General features: G+C 46.9%; 9 protein-coding genes across 9 annotated transcripts; 3 read left to right on the forward strand and 6 right to left on the reverse strand.

The window, feature by feature from the left end:
• Nucleotides 1-503: 503 nt before the first annotated feature.
• Nucleotides 504-1,908, reverse strand: PGRI_026310 (putative integral membrane protein; the record flags this gene model as incomplete). Its single annotated transcript, XM_040790344.1, has 6 exons — nt 504-861; nt 918-1,390; nt 1,438-1,505; nt 1,555-1,591; nt 1,650-1,669; nt 1,734-1,908. 6 exons carry the CDS (start codon nt 1,906-1,908, stop codon nt 504-506), a joined length of 1,131 nt encoding a protein of 376 aa, XP_040647297.1.
• Nucleotides 1,909-3,526: 1,618 nt separating this feature from the next.
• Nucleotides 3,527-4,757, reverse strand: PGRI_026320 (uncharacterized protein; the record flags this gene model as incomplete). Its single annotated transcript, XM_040790345.1, has 5 exons — nt 3,527-3,660; nt 3,720-3,789; nt 3,868-4,199; nt 4,243-4,398; nt 4,469-4,757. 5 exons carry the CDS (start codon nt 4,755-4,757, stop codon nt 3,527-3,529), a joined length of 981 nt encoding a protein of 326 aa, XP_040647298.1.
• Nucleotides 4,758-5,305: 548 nt separating this feature from the next.
• PGRI_026330 (putative MFS sugar transporter) lies at nt 5,306-7,310 on the forward strand (the record flags this gene model as incomplete). The annotated part of the gene is made up of 8 exons (XM_040790346.1): nt 5,306-5,377; nt 5,434-5,708; nt 5,762-6,308; nt 6,359-6,404; nt 6,501-6,699; nt 6,758-6,858; nt 6,909-7,007; nt 7,075-7,310. The coding sequence occupies 8 exons, from the start codon at nt 5,306-5,308 to the stop codon at nt 7,308-7,310; spliced, it is 1,575 nt and encodes a 524-aa protein (XP_040647299.1).
• Nucleotides 7,311-7,579: 269 nt separating this feature from the next.
• Nucleotides 7,580-10,918, forward strand: PGRI_026340 (putative C6 transcription factor; the record flags this gene model as incomplete). The annotated part of the gene is made up of 7 exons (XM_040790347.1): nt 7,580-7,744; nt 7,914-8,258; nt 8,308-8,324; nt 8,948-9,672; nt 9,733-10,156; nt 10,218-10,500; nt 10,556-10,918. 7 exons carry the CDS (start codon nt 7,580-7,582, stop codon nt 10,916-10,918), a joined length of 2,322 nt encoding a protein of 773 aa, XP_040647300.1.
• Nucleotides 10,919-13,762: 2,844 nt separating this feature from the next.
• Nucleotides 13,763-15,585, forward strand: PGRI_026350 (homeobox domain-containing protein; the record flags this gene model as incomplete). The annotated part of the gene is made up of 3 exons (XM_040790348.1): nt 13,763-13,935; nt 14,000-14,111; nt 14,164-15,585. 3 exons carry the CDS (start codon nt 13,763-13,765, stop codon nt 15,583-15,585), a joined length of 1,707 nt encoding a protein of 568 aa, XP_040647301.1.
• Nucleotides 15,586-16,722: 1,137 nt separating this feature from the next.
• Nucleotides 16,723-18,364, reverse strand: PGRI_026360 (flavin monoamine oxidase family protein; the record flags this gene model as incomplete). The annotated part of the gene is made up of 4 exons (XM_040790349.1): nt 16,723-17,633; nt 17,683-18,074; nt 18,145-18,182; nt 18,239-18,364. The coding sequence occupies 4 exons, from the start codon at nt 18,362-18,364 to the stop codon at nt 16,723-16,725; spliced, it is 1,467 nt and encodes a 488-aa protein (XP_040647302.1).
• Nucleotides 18,365-18,921: 557 nt separating this feature from the next.
• Nucleotides 18,922-19,761, reverse strand: PGRI_026370 (uncharacterized protein; the record flags this gene model as incomplete). The annotated part of the gene is made up of 1 exon (XM_040790350.1): nt 18,922-19,761. The coding sequence occupies one exon, from the start codon at nt 19,759-19,761 to the stop codon at nt 18,922-18,924; it is 840 nt and encodes a 279-aa protein (XP_040647303.1).
• A 173-nt stretch (nt 19,762-19,934) lies between these two features.
• Nucleotides 19,935-20,744, reverse strand: PGRI_026380 (uncharacterized protein; the record flags this gene model as incomplete). The annotated part of the gene is made up of 1 exon (XM_040790351.1): nt 19,935-20,744. One exon carries the CDS (start codon nt 20,742-20,744, stop codon nt 19,935-19,937), a length of 810 nt encoding a protein of 269 aa, XP_040647304.1.
• A 433-nt stretch (nt 20,745-21,177) lies between these two features.
• Nucleotides 21,178-23,212, reverse strand: PGRI_026390 (T6SS phospholipase effector Tle1-like catalytic domain-containing protein; the record flags this gene model as incomplete). The annotated part of the gene is made up of 2 exons (XM_040790352.1): nt 21,178-23,037; nt 23,087-23,212. The coding sequence occupies 2 exons, from the start codon at nt 23,210-23,212 to the stop codon at nt 21,178-21,180; spliced, it is 1,986 nt and encodes a 661-aa protein (XP_040647305.1).
• Nucleotides 23,213-25,025: the final 1,813 nt, after the last annotated feature.

Here is a 25,025-nt window from a genome sequence, read left to right on the forward strand (position 1 = left end):
ACTGATGTGTCTAACATGAAGGTGGGGGTTGAACAGGCAGTGACTTGGCGGCCCCTCAATGCAAGTAATCCCTGTCTCTCCAAGGATTCTCTCGTATGTACTCCGTACTTTCGTATCATTTACTACATCTGCTTATATCATGTGAAATATGTATTAAAAGTGACTAGAGTTATAATCTTACTCGATTAGGTATCTATAGATATGCCACACGGATGTCCGGAATGGGCGTTACATCCAGGTACCTACATATATATCAAACATTAAAACACGGGTAGATGCAGGGGGTTTTGGGTCATAGCGACGGGATCTTTCGTTACATCCGTATTCTAATGACCTGCATATCACCCTGGTCGGCTTAACCCTAATGCACCGATCTTGGTATTAGGCGCCCAAGGCGCACAAGGCACACTTCATACCTTGGCATCTAGAGATATATTCATAAGATATTGAGATTAGCCTAAGTTTTCTAGGGTTTGCTTATCTAAACAAAATATTTATCCATATCACCGAGCCTCCTGCCGAGCCTCAACGGAGGTTGACACATTAACAGAACGGGTCACTCCTATACCTTCAAATGTTGATCTTCTCGGACTTCCTTTCTCACTATTACCGTGAATGATTGTCTCAATTTTCGGATTTCCCTGTGCATTGTACATGAGCACATCCTCATCTGAGCCTGTTCCCGTAACACTCATCGGATTTTTGCTTCGGTACATTGTGCCCTGATTCCGTATTGTGTCCATTTTGTAGTCGGACTCGAGAGTTGCTTTGTTACTGGAATATTCGTGGTAGATGCGGATGATGAGTGCTGATAGGGATGGCAGGCAGGTACAGATGATGCCGATGGAGACTTCGGCATTACTAGAAAAAATCTTTCAGTTAGAATATTTCGTCAAGATAAACCGAGAGAAACATACCCTAGCATATTGATTCTCATAAATGCACGAGAAACATCCTTCGACTGTCCGGTAATGACAATGAGCGCCAGTCGGATGATACTGGCTGCAACAGCCAGGCCACCCGCTCCCAAAATACCCATAACCCGCATCTTTCTCTTCGTCGACATTTGCAAATTCAAAGTCAATGGTAATGGCAAAATGAGAACGATCATATCACTGACTACACTGACGACAGCGTCGGCCAAAATGATTGATGTCTGGTCTAGACATGAGCCGTCGATCTTTTGGTCCCAGAATTTAGCGACGGGGTTGCAGATTCGGATTTTGACAATGACAGCCGGGATGTAGTAGGCCAACATGATTCCCATGAATATCCTAATAAACATGATGGTTTTTCGGTAGGGACTGAAAACGCGAGTCATGATCCAGAGAAGGCACACTTTTGTGAGATAGGCTGTTGGTCCATACATGACCATTGTTGCGTAGATAGTCTAGAGAGTCAGAAGTCTGAATGATAGTGTTCGATTGCTTTGCATACCTTTTGGAAAGGAATCTTGTTCTCATCCGGGACGTCCAACCAGTGTAAACCTCCTCCATAATGACCCACTGTTCTTACGTTAGATACAGCTTGTCGCGTGTGGTATTAGGGACATACTGATGAGAGCAATAATTGAGTAACAAACGCCGAGGAACTGTTAAAGGTATTTTATTAACCTATCTTCCCTCCCTCTTTCAACGTAGTGGTCATACCCAGGCAACTGTACATGTCCCTAGGAGACTATCAGCATTTCATCGCTCTGTGCTCTGTGCTCTTCCATCCGAATTTTCACTCACAGTCCTCCTTCCCAAATCCGTTGAGAATAAACAACCGAGTAAAAACACGAAGACCAAAGAAAACTGTCATGCCGATGATACATAATGACTGGCAGGCGTAGTTCCATTGCTGCACACTCCGATCAATGGACGCATCTCCAGAGCCCCGTCCAAGCAACGATATAAAATGCATCATGGATCTAGAATCGGTAATGGGGGGGGGGGGATGTGTTTCAAGAAAGCCCCGTCCTTTAAGCGAAAATATAAGGGCCTCGGGATCTAGGCAATAATCTGCTCGAAACTGGGTCGAATTTTGACTGGTTGCTTCCACAAACTGCATAAATATGTATTTCAAATCGGGCTATGACCGCCCATGATCGGCTCCCCTGAGCTGAAAGAAGGTAATGCTGTCAAAGGGAACTCTATTAAACGTGCTAGGCGTATTATCACTACTAGTTAGGACCTAGTGTTTATGCGCCCCAGAAAATGCCAAATTTAAGTAGGTATCCTTTGTCCAGCTTGTTCATACAAAGAATACTTATGTTGTATGTTGTAGTCGAATCATAAGCATGTTGCGACTCTTCTTGAAATATTTGGGAGAGATAATGTAGTGTGTAAAGGAGGACTGCTTCAAACTTTGGTAAGAAATTTTAAGCATGCTAAAAGAAATAAATCATCTAGCATATTTCCCCTCCATATATACAAACACAAGTCTGATGTACTCCGTATAGCAATGAAATGCTTGACAACGGCTTGTTCCTCGGTACAGTTCGCCAACCTTCTTTTTCTAGCTTTGACGCTGTATGGCCCTGGCGCACAGTGGAGAAGTCATATACAAAGTATAATGTAGCAGGCCTTCAAGCTTTTAAGCTGTCATTTAAATAACACATTGTATATGCCGGACCTATCCCTCTTGTTATATTTCTCGCAGACAAGCTACTGTATGTCGTACATATTAAAACACCGAGATCATGTGAATCAAAAAGTTTACAGCAATAGCTCATCCCAAACACACAGATATATACTAGTAGTACGTATATACTAGGTATCCCTAGGGTCTCTAACGATATTAACGGCCAGTACAATTACAATTCCTGGGCATAAAATTGAGTTGTACATAGTGGCCAAAGCTTAGGTGGTATACGCGGGAAGTGGATCCGAACGGCTCCTTCAACCATGGTTGCGCAGAGGAAAGTATAATTTAACTTTTGACCCACGACGGCATTGTCTCGAGGTGCAGGTCCATCAAGTAAAGTGGAACTTGCATTGTGGATTGCAGGGGTTGCCCTCTGCAGGATGGTGGAGAGTTGGGCAAGATTTGATAGCCCTGAAGCAAAATCGAAGTCAAGAAATATGAGGCAAAATCCTCATCTGAGTAGCGTACTCTCTTCTTTAACTCTACTAGGTAATTGCATCGCAGATCATTATCCACGGTACGAAGTATGTTGGTACTTATGCTAAACTGTTATTCATGTGGAACTCGCGCCAATATGTATTTCCGTCTGGTACGTTCGCCCCGATCCTTCGACCCACAATCGATAACATAGTTTACCAGAGACAATCCATGACAGATCAGCCCGAATTATCCTGTTGCGTCTGGAGTTGCTTCTTTTGTACAATATGGTGGGGCTAGCATGTGATCTACATATTTTGAATATGGCACCATCCGAAATTGCCGGTCAATAGGGCTTACATATTATATAGTACTATAAACCCCTACTGGCAATGACTATTGGATCTTGATTGAATATATCTCAAACTATGTACTCCGCCTACATGTACGAAACATGTTATACTCGGCAAACAATATTAATTCAGAAAATTGCCATCACATTCGGAGGCGAAGAAACCCCACCGGGCATGTTCAAAGGCACGGATGCCACGAAAAAGCTCCACCTCTGGAGTTCGTGGCAGGTGCGTGCCAACGCCTCAAGATCGAAAAGTTCCCCTGTTATTTACTAGTCAATATAATGGATCTGCGGAAATGGAACAGGACGCTCAGCTTACCGATCGGCATTCCCCATCCAGCAAGCACGTATTCATGGAGGAATATGTCAGGGGATTGTGGTGGGTAGACCTGTGGGTCTGTCAGTTGACTTCCTTGATTGACTTTCCACATGGCGAGAATTTCAGGGTCCATTTTCTATTCACTTACCTCCCAACTGATTGCATCACCTGCGATGGCGGCAAATCCAGTGTCCCACAGCCAGCGGAGGACTTCTGTGGTCGCCTCGACTCCAGCATGCTCCGGGCTGGGGTTGTTCGCATAAGCTTGTTTTTGAGCATCTGTCATGGACGTGTCCCACTCCTTGGTCACTCCTACACGAACGAAAAGAATATCACCCTTTTGGAACGTGATGTTGTTCTCCTTGGCAATTTCGAGGATATCGGCAAACCGCACTTGGTGGGTCGAGAATGTGGTGTATTTAATCCCTCTTTTCTCCGCCCATGTAGCATAGTCGATCAAGACTCCACGTCCTATTGCTACTGTGAGATAATATCAGGAGATTCATGTGAAATGGATGAGTACCTGCAATGCCCTCACGGGCCCAATGCTGGAGACCAATTCGATCATTTTGGCGATCATTGATTTCTTCACTGGTTGTTCCACCATAGAACACACGTTCAGATTGACCAGGCACTGTCTGGGAAAAATGGCGCAGGCCATCCCATTGGCTACTTTGCTCTGCCGAAAGTCAATATATTGCGAAAAAAAGGAAATAGAAAGCGGATAAGCAGAATCCTTCTGAACTTACGTGGGTTCATCGTATAGATATCATCAAATGCCACACCTCCCAGAAGAGGAATAATCTCATGATGACATGGCTGGCGGTTGAGGTTAGGATAATCCAACTTCGTCATCTCCCATCCCATCGTTACGCGTCGACCACATCTAATCTCGCTGGCGGCAGCCGCAGCGACGACTTCAGGGGTAAGAATAGCTAGTTTTCCCAGACCCTCTTCATAGCTACCTGGTTTTCCTAGCCAAACCTGCTTTGGGTTCGGGAGCTGGTCAAACGGGGTGTCAAAAGGAGATTTGGCCATTTTTAATTGTCGTTTCCGCTAGTCAGAGTCGTGGGAAAGTGTATTTATAGGGCCCAGGGATGCCGTAGTCTCGTTCTAAATCGAACTTTGTGTACTCCGCACTAGGTAATGGACTAGCATACACCGCATGGACCTTTTGTGGACGTTGTACGGAGTAGCGGGGATGTAATTTGTAGACTGCATGGATCTGCACTGCAATAATTTCACAAACTCGGAATCTTTACGGAGTACTTTAGGGCTCCATACAACCAATATAGGTGGTTCACATAGCATAATAGAACCGGATTTCAGCAAGTGACCATTTCTTACATAGCTTCTAACATGTTGAGAGTATTTTCAGAGTCTCTGGACTCAAATAAGTGCCGTGTGATCGACATACCTAGTGGTATTTTCCCACGAAGTTTATGCAGCCACAACTCCACAGGGCTGTAGCCCCCCCTAACTTGTCAGCTAGGGAGTACTCCCCTGGCAAACATGTCGAAATTTCTTCAACAAATCTGCTTTATTATATGATCTTGATTTATTGAACATTGTAACTACAGACCATCATGGGTAGGTTCGGGTTTCAAACCAGTACCTATAACAGGCTGGTTATCGTTTTTGTTGCTATTGGGTCAATGGTGAGTTCACACATTTCTTACAAAGCAGCTATTATTTACTAATAATATTACAACAGACATATGGATATTGCTCTTCGATTATTTCTAGTACAATCGGACAGCCGGGATGGTATGCCTACTTCGACCTGCCCGCTGAGGGTGAACCGGGATACGCGACCATCACTACACCCGCGATATCGACAGCAAATGGTGTTTTCAGTGCTGGCGGTGCTGTTGGTACACTTTTTATAATGTGGTCGTGCGATTTCTTCGGCCGAAAAGCGAACATCCAGTTCGGTGCCTTCTTCTCACTGTTCGGGGGAGCACTTCAGGCCGGTTCTAATTCACTAGCGTATGTCACTTCTTCTACCTTATTCTAATTAGACTGGCACTGACAGCTCTCAGCATGTTTCAGGCTGGTCGCTTTATCTGTGGTCTTGGAATCGGTATCCTTGTAACCGTCTGCCCTATGTATCTCTCCGAAATGTCGAGTGCTCTGCGACGCGGCTGGCTGGTCGGTCACCATGCCATTTTCCTGGTCTTTGGATATATGCTTTCAGGATGGGTCGGTTATGCTTGCTACTATGCAACGGGCTCTCTTTCCGAGTTTGGCTGGAGATTTCCTCTCGCCTTGCAATGTTTGCCTGCGTTGGTGCTGCTTCTGGGATCTCCCTGGCTCCCGCGCTCTCCTCGCTGGTTAATATCGAAGGGTAAGCTCGATGAGGCGCAGCATGTTCTTGAACGTCTCCGCGAATCACCAGATGACCCGAACAACTTAGCTGCCAAGGAAGAGTTCTTCCAGACAGAAGAGCAAATCCGACTGGAGGCTGAGAGATTGGCTACTTATGGCAGCGTGTGGAAGGCTGTCTTTACAAGAAAGACATACCGAAAGCGTATGGCGATTGGCTTCCTTACCCAATGGGGCGCTGAATTTGGTGGACCTTTGATCATCGTGAGTGTGGTAATACCTACTTGAAAGTGTATCCCACTGACAACGACTAGAACAACTATGCCGTTCTTCTATACACAAATTTGGGCATGGAGGGGGGTATGCCTCTGCTATTGAGTGCTGTCTGGCTGACAACAGCTGGTGAGGATAGACACCCAGAATCTACTATTTACGCAGTTTGCTAACCTAGCTCAGGCGTGATCTACAATCCTCTAGGTGCCTGGCTTCATGATAAAGTCAATTCCCGGCGTGGCATGTACATGATCGGGTTTGTTGGTATTATCATCTCTACATCCTGCCTGGCTGCTATGACTGCCCAGTATGCCGGTACAACCAACAAGGTCGGAAATGGATTTGGTATCTTCTTTATGTACCTTTACCTAGCCTTCCAGGGGTAAGTCAGATTTCAACATATCAAGATCGCTGCATACAATGAGCTCACATTCCTGCAGTACTTTCTGCGACACCACGATGTACCTCTATGTTTCGGAGATCTTCCCGACTGAAATTCGTCCAATTGGCATGGGCTTTTCTCTCTTCGGACAATTTGCTTGTAAGTCGTACGTTGCAATTTTGTCTTCAAATTCCAATTAACATACCCAGCTACCCTCATCCTCTTACAAACTGCCCCAATGGGCTTTGGCAACGTTGGCTGGAAATACTATCTTGTCATTATTTGCTGGTCTGCATTCTTCATTCCCGGTATGTTTTCTTCCCAATCACATCAAGACCAACTAGTCAAGTAAAATTCCGCTAACCAAAATTGTAGTTATCTACTTCTTCTTCCCAGAGACTGCTGGTCTTACCCTAGAGGAAATCGCCCAGAACTTCGGCGAAGAGGTTGCCGTTAACCTTACGGGCGCCACGGACGAGGAAAAGGCTCGGCTCGACCATCGGCTAGCCGCGGGTGAGAACCCTCAATCATCTATAAACTCAGAACTAGGAAATGAGACCAAGCCGTCGTCAACAGATGGAGCTGAGCAGAACGTGCCGAAAATCGAATAAACACATGGATAATGTTTTAAATCTTGGGCAGAGAGTGGCCGACAATGAATAATTTTTGCCGTGCAAAGTCTCGGCCGTGATTGACTCATGTCTTATATACCCCTTGGGGGCCGTCCCCAGGTTGACCTGAGGTGGATTGGGATTGGTTAGATTTTAACTTTTAATGATAACTCCAGCTTATAAATCATCAGGGTCGTTGGAACCTTTTCTCCACCTTGAAGCTCTTGAACTCTTAGAATTACGATACTTAAGTGTGTCTTGTAATCACAATGGGCTCAAATTTGAAAGTGACTCTGTTTCCCTGGGATCCCGATTCGGAAGTTCATGTGAGGTGTCTGGTATCGCAGCGAGTCGAATGCAGTTGGCACTACGAGGAGGTTGAGAAAAAATGGAAGAAGCAACAGCTCAACGGCGAGAAGTGTATTTATTGGATTGTGAGTTCTATCAAAATATTATATACTGTTATGTTGCATTCAACATAAATACGATCCGAAAATGCTTACATTTTGTGCGAAAGGTCTTGCCATCAGATGAGTCAGAAGCGATATCGGCAAAAGTAAAGACGACGAAGTAACCAAAAGGAAATAACTAACATGTGACTAGAATGATGAAATGCTTCAAGACACAGCCACGACAATCAATGGTGTCCCACGTGAGCCGACAAAAGAGAACTTCGTCCCTATTGGCCATATTTCACTAGATTCCAAGAATCCCGATGCAGAGCACATTGACTTTGACCTCCCAGCCGAGAACATCTTCTGGATAAAGTCATTCTACGTTAGGAAGACCATCCAGGGCCAGGGAATTGGGCGAGCTACAATGGATGAAGTCGAGGCCATGGCAGCCCGGGAGCCACTACTAGCCAAGATATTGTTGCTAGACACGGTTCAGAAAGATGACCAGAAGAGAGAGGAATTTGCGAATGTAACCTACGGAGGTATTCCAAAGGTAGGTATATGATCATACAATTTGAGATCAAGTAACTTATCGTCTACAGACTACGAACGAGGAATGGTATGCTCGTCGGGGTTATCAATTAATCAAGACTGTGCAGAACTATTATCGGGTCCCGGATAAGAATGGGAAAATTTGGGATACAAAGACGGTTTTTATGAGAAAGGATATTGGTCAGTAGAGATCTACAATATATATCGAAAGGATTCTAGATATAATCTTCTGTCGTAATGAAAATCATAGAATAACTGTCAAATGTCATTTTCTCATACTTCGGATTTCCCATGGCACGCTAAACCTAACTTGGATGAGGCAAACTGCCAACCATCGCGGGTATATTTTTCCCCTTTTCTTAATCAGATACTTCTATGCCTTGGTTCTCGAGCCATGAGCAACGATCGCCGTTCTGCGTCGCCAGTAACGCGTAAAAATGGCACTTTACAGTCGTGTGAACCCTGTCGAAGATCCAAACAGCGATGTGACCATGACCGGCCGATATGTCGCCGATGCATCGCAAAAAGAATCAACGATAAATGTTTTTATCATCCAGCTCCAATGACCAGACGGAGACCTTCCGATCCAATAAATCCTACACGAGCATCTAGTCGACTAACCAGTCAACCAACCTCAAAGTAAGCATATCTTGTAACGGATGATAGGCCCATACTAATATATAAGTACAGTGCTTCCAGCCCGGGTTCAGGCTCACTGGGAAATGGGCGTTTCTTCGCGCCATTGGAACCACCCTCAGCTCTTCCAGGATATCTGGGCTCAACAAGCTACTCTGCGGTTCTAACTGAGCACCGCAGTGACATTTCGTTCGAGCCTGAAGAGACCACGGATTCTTCTGCAGGGTTGGCAGTAGAACCCGATCGACTCCAATCCGGTGTTGATGTTCTACGATTTTTGTACAATCTCACTGTATGTGATATGCTGGTTGCACGGTACTATGTTCGGACATTGAATATCATCGTGCCTAAAATGGTAATGGACGAAATTCTGCGCTCGGTGCACCAAATCTTCGACGGGTTCTCCAGTGATCCAACTGCACAACTGCAAGAGTTGGCGAATCAAATATTTCAAAATACTTCCCGCCCGATGCGGACGCACAAGTCTATGTCAGTCGAGGAGTATTGCTCCTCTTTCACCGGTCGCAACCTCCGGTGGGAGGCCCTTGGGTCTATCTTCACTCTTTGTGGAATGCAATTGGTCATTACGCCAGACAACGACCCTGATGTTACGCAGGGATCAGATGACCCTCGAGCAAAAGACCAGTTACTAGAACAGATTACTGTTATAAGTACAGTATGTCTTGGTTTTTGTGACCAGACATCGTCGGCAAACGAATTGCTGGCAATGTTACAATACCATGATGCTATGTTGCGAACACAACAATATGGTGATTCCAGTGAGACATTCCCTTAATAATCTCGGACCATAGGCTATAGATTTACTAACAACCTGTTAGGCTATCAAGCATGGCGTCGATTGGGTGACCTTGTATCCACGATTTATGCAGCTGGGCTACATTTGGAGACCAGTGGCACTGAGGGTTATCCATTATTCCTTCGCCAGTGGCGGAGGCGTTGCTTTGTTGCAGCCTTCTACATGGATAAAATGATAGCAACATTTGTTGGACGACCGCCACTGATAAATGGTCGATTCTGCACGCTCTCTGCTCCACTCGATCTGACCGACGAAGTTTTGATTGCAGGTGGAGATGTCCTCAGCAAGGCGATTTCAGAGCTAGACAGTGCCGGATGGAATACTGAAGGGAAGTTACACGTAGTAACCCCCACTCGGCTTCGCTTCCAGCTGGCTATCATTCGGGAAGAAACTCTCGAGGTTGTACTGGGAACACACGAGCAGCGTAATCTAATCCAAAAGTCCGAGTAAGTATATCGTCTCTAATGGACATGTTATATCTGTACTGATGTGGTCTTTTTATAACAGAGAGATCCAAGCAAAATCGCGCGCCATATGGGAATCAACTCCGGATCAGCTTCGATATGATCGGCGACCGAACGACCATTCCTATGACGGGTGGCTTACCATTGTATATTTCTATTTGGACTACCTAATGACTTGCTTTTTGCTCTATCGAGCAGTCGTCAAGCATACGAACACCGGACAAGCCGATCTCTGCGACGTATCTCGTCGGATACTAGCCATTGTCATTCAAATTCATTCGTTCCGAACCCCAATGGTCGATCTTGATCGGCACTTTTCTTGGATCGTATGTCGTCCACAGTTGCCATTCATGAAAGAGACGCATTTACTAATAGATGCAGGTTCTCACGTACGGTGTTCCTTCCGCCAGCGTCCTTCTCCTTGAACTCCTGCGCCAATCGCATGAACCCGGTCCACACACCGTTCCACTCCCGCGCGCCGAGCTAATCCGCAACCTCAGCGTGTTCATTTCTTTCCTGTCGTGGGTTGCAGGCCCCGGTCACGGCAACTATCATACCTGCAAACAAGCCGAGAAAAAGCTGTCTCGCATCCTTGATCAGCTGCTCGATCCAGAGCCTGTACAGCAACATGTGGTAGACGATGTCACGACAGGCCTGGACAACTTCCTCAATTGGTCGAACTACAATACGATCTGGGACTTCAACACCGATTATATGCCTCTTACCGAGGGTTTCGCGCCTTGAACATTGGTTATATCATGAAGATCATCCAGAGGCAAAAGATTTATTCATTACGTCGTTATTGTAGAACCCCCCTCAGATTGCTGGCTGGTATCTAGTCATACCATCCACACATAATCATTCCGGGGAGGTGTATCGGCCACATAATAGGCCCGATGACACAACGGACAATTGAAGTGGTCTCCCAAGAACCACTTCTCCAAACATTCTCGATGAAAAACGTGCAAGCACCGCAATTCGCGAATCTCCTGCGTGCGGTCTACTTGCTCCAAACAAACAGCGCTGAACAGCATGTCAGCGCACCACTCTACTGTCAAATGGTAGAAAACATACCAAACGAATTGTCCATCGACGGCCTCAGATAGTCCAAGATTCCCCTTTGTGGTGGTCCACCACTTCTCGAGCGTGCAAGTTGGCGAGACCTTATCCAACTTGCGCAGCCGCTCACTAGGATTTTTTCTTGATCTCAGAAATGACCGCCTGTCACGGCGGTTGATGAGTATTGTCAGACTGGATACAGTTAGGATGGACATGTTATATGTAGCACCGGAGGGAATGTATTCGGTGAGAATGGGGAGACAAAGGGACATGTAATAAGATAAGATATGCAAATAATCGAATCTTACTCACATTAAACTAAGCACGATGAGTAGCACCACCCCAAGTCCGATGCCTAGGACGATCGCCATATGGTTCTTTTTCAGTTTTGCGTCTTCTGCCATCTCTCCAAGTTCAGAATTTTCTGTTGCACGAATGGTTCAAAGTGAATGAGATGACCAAGGTCGAAGGTGAAATTAAAGACCGCACTTTAGCCAGTGATCCTAAATTGACTATTTGATCACAAGCTAAAAGTGGGTGTCACAGCTCTGTACTTTGGGGAGTAGATGGTACAACAAATTAGATTCCAAAAAGAGAAATAAAAAGAAAAGAGGGGAGAAGAAATTAATCCAGGTAGATCAAAAATATCCAAATAAAGATAAATATCAATCTGGGGATCTCCAAGAGAGCGGGGAAGATGTGGATCATACGATTATTATTTGCTGTAGCTATTTACTCTTCTAGGCATTAAGCAGCTCTATAACCAATCAACATTCTAAGGAAGGGAGGGGGAATGTTGACTGATCATTTTCGTTGGGGTGGGATTTAGGGAGATACACGACTTGATTTATTTCTAGTATGTACTATTCTCATTAGTCCTTTGTTGTATTTCATTCATTGGCTCGGGGATCCATTGCAATGTGCCAGATGACACTGTTTCAACTAGGCCAAGATGCACCTCCCTACTTTATCAGTGCAAGGGTCGTATTGTAGAATACATTCTTCGAAGATTCTAGGTAGTGTTTCACTGTTTTTTCTGGTATTCTAGATTCCTACTTTATTTTTCGGAACTATTAGGGTCTAGATCTACATTCGACATGATTCATGATAGGTCTATATATGTACGGAGTATACAGCCCTAGAGTTATTTATGTAGGTAACTTAGGGATACGAAGTTGAAAGTCTATTAAAATGCTAGGTCAAGATATATACTTTGCGTTATTAAACTGATTGACATTCATTGCAGATACGCTTTTCTATTTCTTGTCTAGGCTAGCAGTTGCAGGTCTGTCATGCATATGTGATATGCCGTGTGGCTTGCTCAATGTGCAGCAGATCATTGGTTTCTTAGTACCCCGTTAATCATACTCAGCTTAGACTGAGACGGACATGGATATCAGATCTATGACATAGTAAATATGCGCCCCATTGTACCCATTTATAAAGTAGGGGCTCTAAGAAGGTGCTTATAGGATGCCGATCGAAGATAGGAATGCTCCTAATTGGTGAATTTGCAGTCGAAGCGGTCTATACATGCATGGTCAATCTTGTACAACATAGGGAGACAATTTCTGTCGAAAGAGTCAGCTTTTGTTCTTTCTAGACCCCGAGAATAGATGTGAGTTTGTAGCGAAGTATATAAAACACGACCAATGGGACTATCCCGCTCGCATATGAAGTAATTTTCCCCAAACTTGACCCCAGGTTTTGATTTGCCAGGATAGAAGGGTGAATAGTTAAATATCGATCCGACTATCCCGATCTGCAACTGTTAAGTTATTGGCTGTTGATTGCATTTCTCTTTGCTCTGCAATACATATGGAGCTCTACCTCACCGGTGACCCACTACGCACTAGAGGTGTTACAATTGGAAGTCAGGCCATGCCCTTTCATCTCAGAACATAAGAAATCACATATCTCTTATAAATAAACCAATACTTGCAAAAAAAAGCACCCCAGAGATCACATTCCACCACGTGCAAGCCTTCCTCGTGGGGTCACGTGAGGTCGCGTAACCACGCGTTGGGCAAGTGAAATAAGGCAATTAAGGCAAATAGCTTGGTTTAACCCTTTGCGATTCAATCCGAGGAGAATTTCAAATATGCCCGTATTGAACGCGACACGCTTCGCGCTTCATGCAGATAGCTGTATAGAACTACTCCGTACTGCAACCTCATACCAAATGTGGGCCCAAATGTCCAACGCGTCAACGTAGACAAATGCAAGATTAACATTTGGAGGACTTGAGTAGATAATTACATGTAATTTAGACGTAAAAAAAGGATCAAAATCAAAATCAAAGAGAAATATTCGTGTGTCTAAGTACCAAGTACCTGGGGGGAGCACTATGTTACTAGCGCGGGCCACGTTCTTTCTACTCCGCGTCCACACCGCGACGCGATTTGATACCATTTTCTGCATGCCAGCCTCACGGCTTTTCCATCTTCTATTCTCTCGTGGCTTTTTTTGCTAGTGATCTGGTGTTCTTTCTCTCTACCCTCCCAACCCCTCTATGCTCTATTAAGTATCATGTCTGATCCGGAGCCTTCGGTGGCGATCTCATCCTCGCCCTCTCTCCCGGCCACCGACTCCAATCCTCTTAACTACGCTTTCCTCGTTCATTCGCAAAAAACCCTCACACAGAATCTCCCTCCTCGTGTGGATAATAAACTGTTAGCCCGTCAGAAGCGTCGTCGAACTAGGTATGCTATTATGGTTGTCCATACTATGGACGCGTCAATTAACCCGATATGAACCATTCTACAGTCCGGAGGATCACGCAGTCCTTGAATCCGAATACCAACAAAACCCTAAACCAGACAAAGCAGCCCGCACGAGTATCGTGAGCCGCGTCTCACTCGGCGAGAAAGAGGTTCAAGTATGCGATGCCAAGAGTACACACACAAAAATCACCTCTAACTGGCTCACAGATTTGGTTCCAAAATCGCCGCCAAAACGATCGTCGGAAATCCAAACCTCTTCAGCCTCACGAATTACTCGCCCCGAGGTCGGGCTTAATCGATTCGTCAGGACAGCCTTCGAGTGATGATAACGCGTCAACGGAGCCGGGGTCTTCAAGTGGGGCAGAGCAGTTTGACATCAACGACCACTGCGAGGAAATGGCATCAAAACCATGGCACGGAGGACTGTTGCAATTCTCAGACGATTCTGATCCAGTGACTGAAGATAAAGATGAACATGAGCTGCCCCAGAGCACTCAAACAAGCGTGGCAACAGAGGTTGCGGAGGAAACTCCGCAAACCACACAGGAAGAGTTTTCCCAACTCGTGAATGACCACCCCGAAGACTCTCTTCTGCAGGTACCAAAAAGGAAACGTTCAGTGTCAGATATCAGGGGCGAGGGAGAATATGAGCAGGCAGCAACCACACAAATCGCACAAAACGCACAAACCACACCTACCAAGTCACCACCATCGTTGCGTTTGTCGATGTCGTTTGATGGAGAGGCTTTGTTACGTAAAGAGGGCGAGCTAACGCCATCTCCGCCCAAGGGCCGCAACGCCTTGCGCATCGCGATGTCATCGGACGGAAAGGCAGTAATCCGCGGAGAGAACGAACCATCACCATCCAAGAACCGCGTGGCGATGTTCTCAGTTCGCCGAACAAAAATGTCAAGCCTGCGACGGAGTAGCAGTTCCGTCTTCCCAGCCACGCCGCGGGCAGGTGTGGCCGAGAAAGACCGGGCTTTCGGTCGCTCCCGTGATCCACGTAACTGGGAGTCATTCTGTGACACCGACGCAAGAAGTGCGCTATCAACACCAACCAGCGGATCAAATAGTTCTCCAGGTCTCTTCCAATCTCGAAGCCAGCGCTCATTGCCTCGGAGTGCCTCAGGGCGACACGGCCTCGCTGTCCACGGCGACCCGAACACACCAATCTCTCAGTCCATGGGAGAGAAGAGACGGAAGCTAGCTCGCGCTGTTTCTTCTCTGGGACGACTAGAGACAGGCCGAAACAAGGCTAACATGAACCCATCCAAGCTGTCTAAGCCTCTATTTTCCAAGTCCGGAAAGCCGGATCTGGAACAGGATCCAGGCGACTCTGATAAAGAGAACTGGGTTCCAGGCACACGGTCGACAAATATTCGTCGTCGCAACACTTCACACATCCCACGACCGGTCCTCCGCGATGCTAACCGTAATCGCGGTCTCGGCATCTCGACCAACGGCAAACGCAATCGACCACTCCAGACTGGCTCACAGGGCAAAGCCCCTCCAGAGCTCAGTGCAGAAGTCTCCGCTTTCATGGCCGGTGGCTCGGGGGATAGTCAAGAAGATGACCTGGACTGTGTGCAGGGTCTCTTATCGTTGAGCCAGGGGGCCTGGCGATAAGAGATGCATGATTGATATCCGAGGCGCCAGTGCCTCTTTGCATCTGTTTATTTTTCATTTCCCTTTGTGGTACTGATTTTCTTTTGTGAGCCCTGTATTTTTTATTGCTGTCATGATGCTTGCAAGCGGTCTTTGCCACTGTCACGTGAACCCCATGATATACTTTTTATTCGGGCCTGTTCTTTTCTCTGCATCTCTTATGCATCTGGATCTACATGGTTTATCTTTCTGCTTTACTGGACCTGTAGGTCTTACAAGCCTTGGGGGACGTGAAGGCGAAAGCTCCGAGAAAGATACTAATCCTTGAATGAATCCAACGACCTGATATACATTATTTAAGTATGAATGAAAATGTTCGACTTGATGGGTCCATTGCACAATCAACACATCTCTTTATAGACCCATAGACTCTCTGTCTTTAGCTATGATTTGGAGCCATAATCCTTCAAATCTACCTAAACCTATACTTATCTAAATGTAATAGAATTCAGGAAAATGTGGAGGTTGCGGCCATATATGTACTCGAATTAGTGCTGGCAGTATATCCTTCATAGGGATAGGCAATGGCCATCTATCATGTGTTCTGGCAAGATGGCCGAGTGGTTAAGGCGTGACGTTTAGGTATTCATCTAATGAATTTCGAACCGTCATGGGAAACCGCGTGGGTTCGAATCCCACTCTTGTCATATCTTTTTTTCTCTTTTTATTCCGTACCTTACTTATTCTATGCTCAGTCTAACGCATTGCCAGCATCGGTATGGACTGGATGCTTTTATTTTTGCGGAATATTTAAGTATTCACTAATGTATATGTAGAGCGGTTGTAACCTAACAGCTTTCGGCTCCTATGATTATTAGGGTTGGAAAGAGAATCTTGTATACCGCCGACATATATATTTCTTACAACCTTCAGAATATATATATTCATTTCTATATGCTTTGTCGGTGCACGTATATTATGTTATAGGGATTCCCTGACGCAAGACCATTCGTAACATTTCCTTACCATTATTCGAAATATAGACGAGGTACGAGACACGGTGTAAGGGAAAAATATTGAGGAGAGATTACCATTCAAGTACTATACACTATACCAGTTGAAAACCGTGCTTGTTTGTCTACGCTCGAGTCTACTCTCCTAATCAAGAGCAGAAGGCAAAGAATCATCCTTAACCCCCATCCCACCAACCTCCCCAATCCCAAACCCACGACAAATCTCCTTGGCAATCCTCTCCCCACTCCAAAATGCCCCAGTAGTAGTCCCAAGCGCTACAAACGGCGCCGTATGCTCACCAGCAAACCAAACACCCCTACTCAACCCAATCCCATCCCCACACCTAAGAACCTCAATATCCCTATCCGCCCCCTCAACCCCAACCTGGAAATTACAATACGACCCATACCCCGCAAACTCATCCTTCTGCCACTGCGTAGCAAGCAGCGCAACCGGAACACAGTCCGGGTTCTCCGCATTATACCCAGGAAGTCGGGAGTAGAACGGCTGTAGCGTTGAGATCAGGGCATCTCTGTATCCAGGCGACGAGGGCGATCCGGAAAGCCGGTTTACTATCTCCGCGCCGCCTGCGCCGTATGTGTAGAAGAGGAGGGTTGGATGTGCGTGTGGGGAAGGAAGGGAAGCGAGTGAGAGACATTCTTGGTTCCATTCTATGTTTTCGGGGTAGGATGTGTAGGATGGGTTGAGGAATTGGGCGAAGACGGCGTCGTGCCAGAAAGCGCGTGGGAATGTCACGTATATCTTTTCCAGGCGGCCATAGGAGATGTTGGTTATTGCTTGTTCTAGACGGGGTGGGAGTTGGGGTGTGAATGCTGAGGTGTTTTGCTTCAGCCAGCCCAGTGGACAGGTTACCACTACTTCGTCGAAGGTGTAGGTTTTTCCTGTTGCTGTTGTTACTGTCACCTGGTGTGGTGATTTGGTAGGTGCGTTGATGTTTGTGACTGGTTCGTTGAGATGGATGGAGGCCTTTTTCACGGCAGTTTCGGAGACGTGTTCTAGGATGCGTTTGTATGTTGATGCCACGACGAAATTGCCTGTGGATGTTAGAAATGTGTATCCGGATTGGATATACGCTATACGTACTCCCATCGACGCATTCTTCTAGACGGAAGAATTTCAGGCTTTGCTTGTCGATTTGATCGCCGACATAACCACCCCAGAGCTTGCAGGCGTCCAGACAGTGCTGTTTCTCTTCATCTGAGAAGTTGGTTTGCTGGACTCGATCGCGGAAGAAATCGAATAGACTTCGCTCGGCGGGAATACTTTGCCCATGGTGATTGCTATATTTAAAGGCTTCTGCTATAGTAGTCCATACGAAGTCTTGGACTTTGGCGCTCACTTCGTCGTTGATTGGGTGGCCATCTCGCGAGTAGGTGATATGTCTGCCACCCTCCGGATCATACATCACGGTTCCCGTTTCTTCCGCTATGGTCATGATGGGGTTCTCCCCCGCGCCATGAATCCAATTGGGGCCTCTGGGTTGAGCGTTAGCTGGTTTATACTTGCGAACCACATAGTGGTCATGCAGGCCTGCATGGTACATACAGATCCACTACATGGTCTCCAACCGTTGATTGGTGTACCTAAATGTAAAGTTAAAAAAAAACTTGGCTGCAGTGATGTTCTCAGGTACACATACTCTCCCGCCAATGCGATCTCTTGCTTCTAAAATTGTTACGCGTGCCCCATTTTGTATGAGGATGTCGGCGCAGCGGAGGCCTGAAATACCTGCGCCGATAATACCGATGTGCGGATTCGGAGTCATGATTCAAAAACTGATTTGATATACATAGGCCGAAGATGAACATGTGAAGATTCTGTCCGAGGTCGAATGATTGGTTACCGTTATCAGCCACGGACTCTTATCGATGACAGCTACACCAGCCCTGGAGGTCTACATTTACAGTCTACTCAGGAATTATTTTGAAATTTGATTGCATTGAGTGATTCGCAATCGCAGCAAATAAATGACAGAATCAGAAAGGGAGTTCAGTTATGACCAGCATAATAGATAAGAAGAAACCATGCGCCTGGTCGAACCTCCTAAGCCGCTAGAAGCGGGGACATGGTAAAGACCACTGTCACTGCCGTAGAACTCCATGAGAAAGCAATTTTTGAAATGATAAACAAGGCCGCGAAGGATATGTACGGGTCGGAGGTAATGGAAGGGTATCAAGGGAAGTCAAAGAGAACGGAGTAAAGCGCCACCGAGTAAAAGAAAGCCGATAAAGAAGTGGGAATCAACTCCATGAGACGATGTGGAACAAAGCTTGGGTTGTAGATGAGGTGTGGAGATCGGGCTCGTATTAGACTGGTGAGCGCTCAGTCTTCCCAGATGGTTTCCAGGTCAAGATCCTGCCGTCGCTCGGCGCCACAGACACTCCATCGCTTGCGCTTGTCACTCCGTATAGCATATCCGCCCGAACCCCCGCGCATTGTACTGAATGAGTTGGGCGCATCGGATGTCCCGCGCCGTCGGTTGGCATTGCTGGCGGCGTCGGCTGCGTCAGCCGCGGCTTTCAATTCCGCAATGCGATCCTCTTCAAGAGCTTCATTCTCGGCGTCAGGGACATCGGGGATTGTTTCCAGGGACGAAATGCTAGGGCTTCGGGAGCGAAGACTGGTCGGAGTTGAAGGAACGGAAACGGAGGAAACGGAGCCAGATTGGCCAGGGTAAGATTCATTGTATTTGGAGCCCAGAATGGGCGAGGAATGTAAGGAGGGGCTGATGGGAGTCTGGAAAGGAAGGGGTGAAGTCGGACGCAGGCGACCGATGCGGGGGAAAGTCTGCGCCATCAGCACGGGAGACGCTGGCTGTGGTGATTTGGGAGTTTCTAATTCTGCGTTCTCAGAGATGGTTTCTGAGATATTGAGAGAGCCCATGCGGGATTCGATGTAATCGTCAGGGCGCATCAGGGGATATCTTTTTGGGTCTGTTCGGCCATTGACGAAGATATAACGACCTTGTGAGTCCAGCCCTGGAGAGGAATAAGCGCGCGTCATTGACGGCATTCCCGGGATTCCGGCCAGTGATCGTGAGCGTAGATGCGATCGGACCAAAGGGGATCTTGTCCGGGGTGCCTGTGGTTCAGAGGAAAAAATCATGACGTCCTCCTTTTCGGGGATAACCCCGGAGTTGGTCCCGGGTTCGTTGGGGCGCATCTTTTTTTCTGACTCCGTAAAGAAATAAAAGGGGTAAGCGCGACTTTTAGCTTCGCATCATGGCAAGGAGAAAAGAGAGAACTCTTGGACCTGCCAAGTGAAAGGGAAAGGGGGAAGATCTGAAATAATGGGGGAGGTTGAAGATATGAAAAGGGAAGGGGAAAAAAAAGGAGCTAAGGCTTCGGTTGTAAGAACGGAGACTCCTGACATGACCATACATCATCGGCGATTTCCTTCAGAGCTTTCTCTTCAATTTGTATGTCGCTTTCCTCTGGCAAGGGTGCTCTTTCGAGAAGATACTCGAAAGGGATGATGAGCGGGGACTCGGCAACTGTCACTTGGCCTTCATTTTCTTTTATAATGATGAGTTGAGCTCGACGAGACTTCTGTTTTATGGAATCCCATTCGTATCTTTCGAGTTTAATCTCTGATTTTCTAACTATCATCAATACAACCTTGATATTCCCCCTCGCCGGGTCTACCCACATGTCCACATCCCGCCGTAGTCTAGCCAGGCACTCCGAGACAGCCACTTCCAAGACCATCGTGGCATATCTGGTCCCCACTGGGACCCAGGCGGCGTTCGCAACTTCCGTTTCATTGGGGAGGTGAACTGGCACCCCTGAACTACCCCGGAAAGCTTTCCGCAGCCCCATAGGGCTTAAGACACTCCGAACAGCGCTCTTGATGGAATCAGCCCCGTTCTGGCGCATCATCGTATGCATTTTGACTACTAGAATGCTTTTGGCCGGTTCGAATGATATGAAACAGATGGAACCTTCTTCGTCGAGGAAGTCCCGCTCGATGTTCGAATTGTCAATGTGGAAAATAATGTATTCATTTTCATCGAGTGTCGTAGGATCGTCGAGAACTTGGTCTAGAAATTGCCCGAGGAGTTCGCGAAACTGTTCCTTTCCTTGATATTGATATCTCCTTGTGGAAGGTAGACATAAGTCTATATTAGGGACATTTTGGCATTCCATCTTTTTGAAGTCAAGTGGACTGAGGTATGGTGTATAGTAGATATCGAAGACTTAGTCCTCTAGCTATAAATATACCTATATAATCTCGGAGTTAGGTCATTACGCCTATATAGCCCTGGCATTTCTATATGACTTCATGATTAGGTACTATAGAATCTGTCTTTTCAAATGTCTTTTCAAATGTCTTTTCAAATGTCTTTTCAAATGTCTTTTCAAATGTCTTTTCAAATGTCTTTCCAAATGTCTTTTCAGATGTCCTTTTGTTATAACTACAGTGATCTTAATGAGTTATAGAAGTGTGGCCAGCTCTGTAGTATAGAGTAGACAGATACATAAGATTTGATACAATTGCTCCAAATTACCTATTAAACAGTATAGAAAAAGGCCAAGTCAATGGCATATAAACAGAAAGCAAAAGAATGACAGGGATATCTCAAGCATTGGTCTCTTCACCCTCCTTGCACTTGGAGATATGCTTGCGGACATAAGTCTCCCGCACCGCATCTCCTTCATGCTTGCACACCACCCATTCACCCATACCGTACTCCTCCGGTGCAACACGGGTACCACGGCCACCACCACCAACAATTACATTACCAGGACGGTACTTGGGATCCGCCTGCATGCGCCGGATAGCAGAAACGTGGATCTCAGCATCAAGCGGAACATCCCGCACCTCACCACGAGGCAGCGGCCAGCTAATCGGCTTCCAAGACCCATCAGGCTGTAGATCCATACGACGGAACGGCAACCATTCCATAATCCGCCACGTTATGACCGACATAGTAGGAATACCCTGGTTGAACATCAGACAGTCATGCACCAGCCCCTTCGTACTGGAAGTATGCAGCGCATGCCAGAAGTCGCGACTCGCAGCAGAACGCTCCTTCTCATCAGGCATAGAGCGGAACACATCATCGTTCTCAGCATGAGGCTCAACACACCGACTCGGCCGTCGGGAATTGAGGTCTTCCCGAATGGGACTGTAATCACCATTGTACTCCTCTAGACACTGGAACTGCTTCATCTTGCGCTCATCCAGCTCAAGTCCGGCCTTGTGTGCTTCCTGTGTCATCCACACGAGCGGCGCGTGACTAAGAGCCCATGTCTCGCCGTCCGAGAGCGTCCATCCGCCGCCGATGTCTGCGTGGCAGCCTGGGAACCAGACTTCGTGGATGTCTTGGTCGTCTTCGTCGTCGCTTGAATCGATCTCTATCTCTATGGCGGGAACCTGCACTGAGAGCGTGTTGGAGTGCAGACTGTGGAAGGACTCTTTGCTTCGCACTGAGTGGAGATCGTCCATTGATGCTTTGGGCACTGCGAGACTGCGTCGCGGAGAGCGTGCGCGGTATGTGTCACGCTTTATTGTCCCGCTTTCGCTACCGGCGCGGGAAGGCGGCTGCGAGGTTGTGTGTGAAGCTGGGCGGTGCGAGGAATGGCGTCTGGTGTGGTAGTATGTCTCTCCAGTACTGGGCCCCCATTTAGGATCCTGGAATTCAGGCTCAACCTTCTCCTCTCCCTCTTGTTCTTCCTCAGCTTTGTCATTGAGTCGAATGGCGGGAACGCTGTCCGGTTGCTCCTCCTGGGGCTTCTCTTTTTCAGGGTGGAAGAGGTGTAGATGGTTCTTGGGCAAATGAGGGTGGTGGCGGTGCTTCTTCTTCCCCTTTGGACGCGCCCCAGATATCAGATCTTGGCGGAACTTCGCGCGGCGCTCGTCAATACCCACGGCATGGCGAATTATTTTGGCCGAGCTGCGTGCCGTGTAAGGGAACTTGGTCCGTTGCATCCACGCGGACTCGAAGCGCGGTACACTGTTGACGGTATCGAAGAGACCCATGAAGCGGATACGCGAGATAGGACGACTGAACGTCTCACGGAATGCCTTCATGTATGTGAAGAGCTTCTTCTTTTCTTCGCGCTCTTCATCCGAGTCGTCAGACCGCTGCTGCCACTTCGCGAATGTCTTCCATGCGAACCGGACCAACTCCTCGTTTCCTGCTTCGAGTAGACCAATATAGTCCAGCATCTCCGCTAGAAAACGTGCGATGTATGCACCACGACTAAAGCCTATGAAAAATATCTCATCGCCAGGGGAATAATATCGCATCAGGAACTTGTACCCACCCATGACATGCTCGTCAAAGGAGGACCCGACCGCCGAATCTTTAGCCTTTTGATAGGCAGACTTGATACGCTGGATTCGGCCATGGCTACTCAGCGACTTTGATGTCACATATGTGCCAATGCCTGGTTGGTAGTAATGGTATTGGTGACTTTTGCTGCGGTCAAGCATCTGCAACTTCTTAGCACTGGTTCAATGCTTGGCCTGCAGTCCCACTTACGCGAAAGATCTTGAGCACATTGCTATCCGACTCGTCACCAGCGAATTTATTTCCGGTACCATCAAAGCAAAGCACAAACTGCTTCGGCATGCCCGATAGGGGTTGGTGCTCATACCCGTAAGCCATTATGCCACCGAATGGTAATCGGTCAGACAAAAAAGTTCAAAACTTCAGGCACACCTAATAAGACCTCAGGGGGGCTATATACGCGAAGGGGGGGAAAGGCTCAAGGCTGGGATGCCGGGCTTATGCAGCCTGATAGAGTTAGTATTACACGAATTAGCGTCCTAGGTACACCAGACCCAGCAGTGAAGGGGGTTGGTAAGATATGAATATCCAACCCACTAGCCGATCGGTGCAGATTTGTGAAAAGAATACGTCAAACCTGGGCTGACGGGCGGGTCCCCCATACTTGGCACGGTCCCATCACAAGGGCCTTTGGTTTTACATATCTGGGATTAGTTTCTGTACTCCGTATGGAGAAAATGATCGCTCACTCACATCTGTTCAGGTGCAGGTTACACAAAATCTTCGATTTTAACGGGGCCGCATTCCACCCAATAGAGGGTCCGCATTCCATCCAATGGAGCCGCGTCGGTAATCATTGCTGGATATGCAAGTTTGTTGCGAACTGGGCTGAACATGACTCGAGTTCTGCACGAGGGATGTGGGCTGGGCGGGCCGGAGCTAGAAAGCATGTAAATTTGTGGCATGAGCTGAACAGAGAGACTAAAAGAGAGACGTGCAGGTTTTACACTTTGCTACTCCATACGCGAGTACTTAATTGGTCCCCAGTTGGTACCGAGGTCGAACCTATTTATGAGGGATTGAAAGGAGACGATGCTAGGTGTTCGGGACATTATTGTCGATCATTCTCCACAGAGCCCCTCTATGGATTAGTAGACACCAATGATTCAGGAGGTGTAAGGGGTGAGAGCGGGTGGTTCGTATCGGGTGTTCCGTCTCGTTGGTTCGGCCTTGAGCGAGCGATCAGATCGGGTCTAGCCCTATATAGTAGTCAATATAATACATTCACGGCCCAAGAGCTATGACCCACCTGTCTTTTCCGCCAGTTTCTTGGAATTGAGAAGGTTTTTGGGGTCTCACTGCCTATGTACGCCATACGGAGTACTCCGTGGGTGTGATTGTGATTGCAATGATTACCCGTACATATACATCAATAAAACATTAGAATATCTAAACCTAGATGTCATCGCGCATGGAGTTCCAGGCTGGAATGGATTGACGATACCCGAAGGGGAAGGAGAGTGGGACTTCCTTGTCGTCATATCCCGAAAAAAGTCAATATGTTGTCGACTCGGATTTATGGCCGAGAGATAATACGTACAACCTTGGAACATATCTGATATCTGAACTCAACTACATTTATGCTTATAATATCCTTCCATGGATTATGCGGGAGTGGCCATGGTCGATCCATGGTTCAACACTCGGGAGGAACCAAGAAATCATCCAGGAAATCATCCAGATAAGAGATGTCTTAGCCATCTGACCTCTCTCAAAGTGAGTTTGTCATTCTCGCGTGGAAACTCCCGTTCAACCGAGAAAAAAACGCCACGAGGAGAGAGACAAACAATTAAGACCCTGTAGGTGGATACTCCGAGATGGATCAGATTCTGAATATGTAATTCGTGATGACTGGCAGATTTCAGCCACCAATGACAAACGACCCATTGTGGTTCGAGCATGGCCCGTTCGCCAATTAATTGCATAGTCAGTGGGTAAACAAGTGGGCCTACGACGATCAAAACAAAGGAAAAAGGTTAAACGAAAGTGTGTTTTTTTTTTATCGAAAATTCTGTTTCTATCACATTCAGGACCTTCCTTACATCCCAAGTGTTACAGTGTATGGGGCGTGGGAACACTAACTACCTCATGTCCTACACGATATAACCCTAATTGTACCAAATTATGGTGT

This window comes from Penicillium griseofulvum (assembly GCF_001561935.1).
Source record: "Penicillium griseofulvum strain PG3 chromosome Unknown contig_80, whole genome shotgun sequence".
NCBI lineage: Eukaryota > Fungi > Ascomycota > Eurotiomycetes > Eurotiales > Aspergillaceae > Penicillium > Penicillium griseofulvum.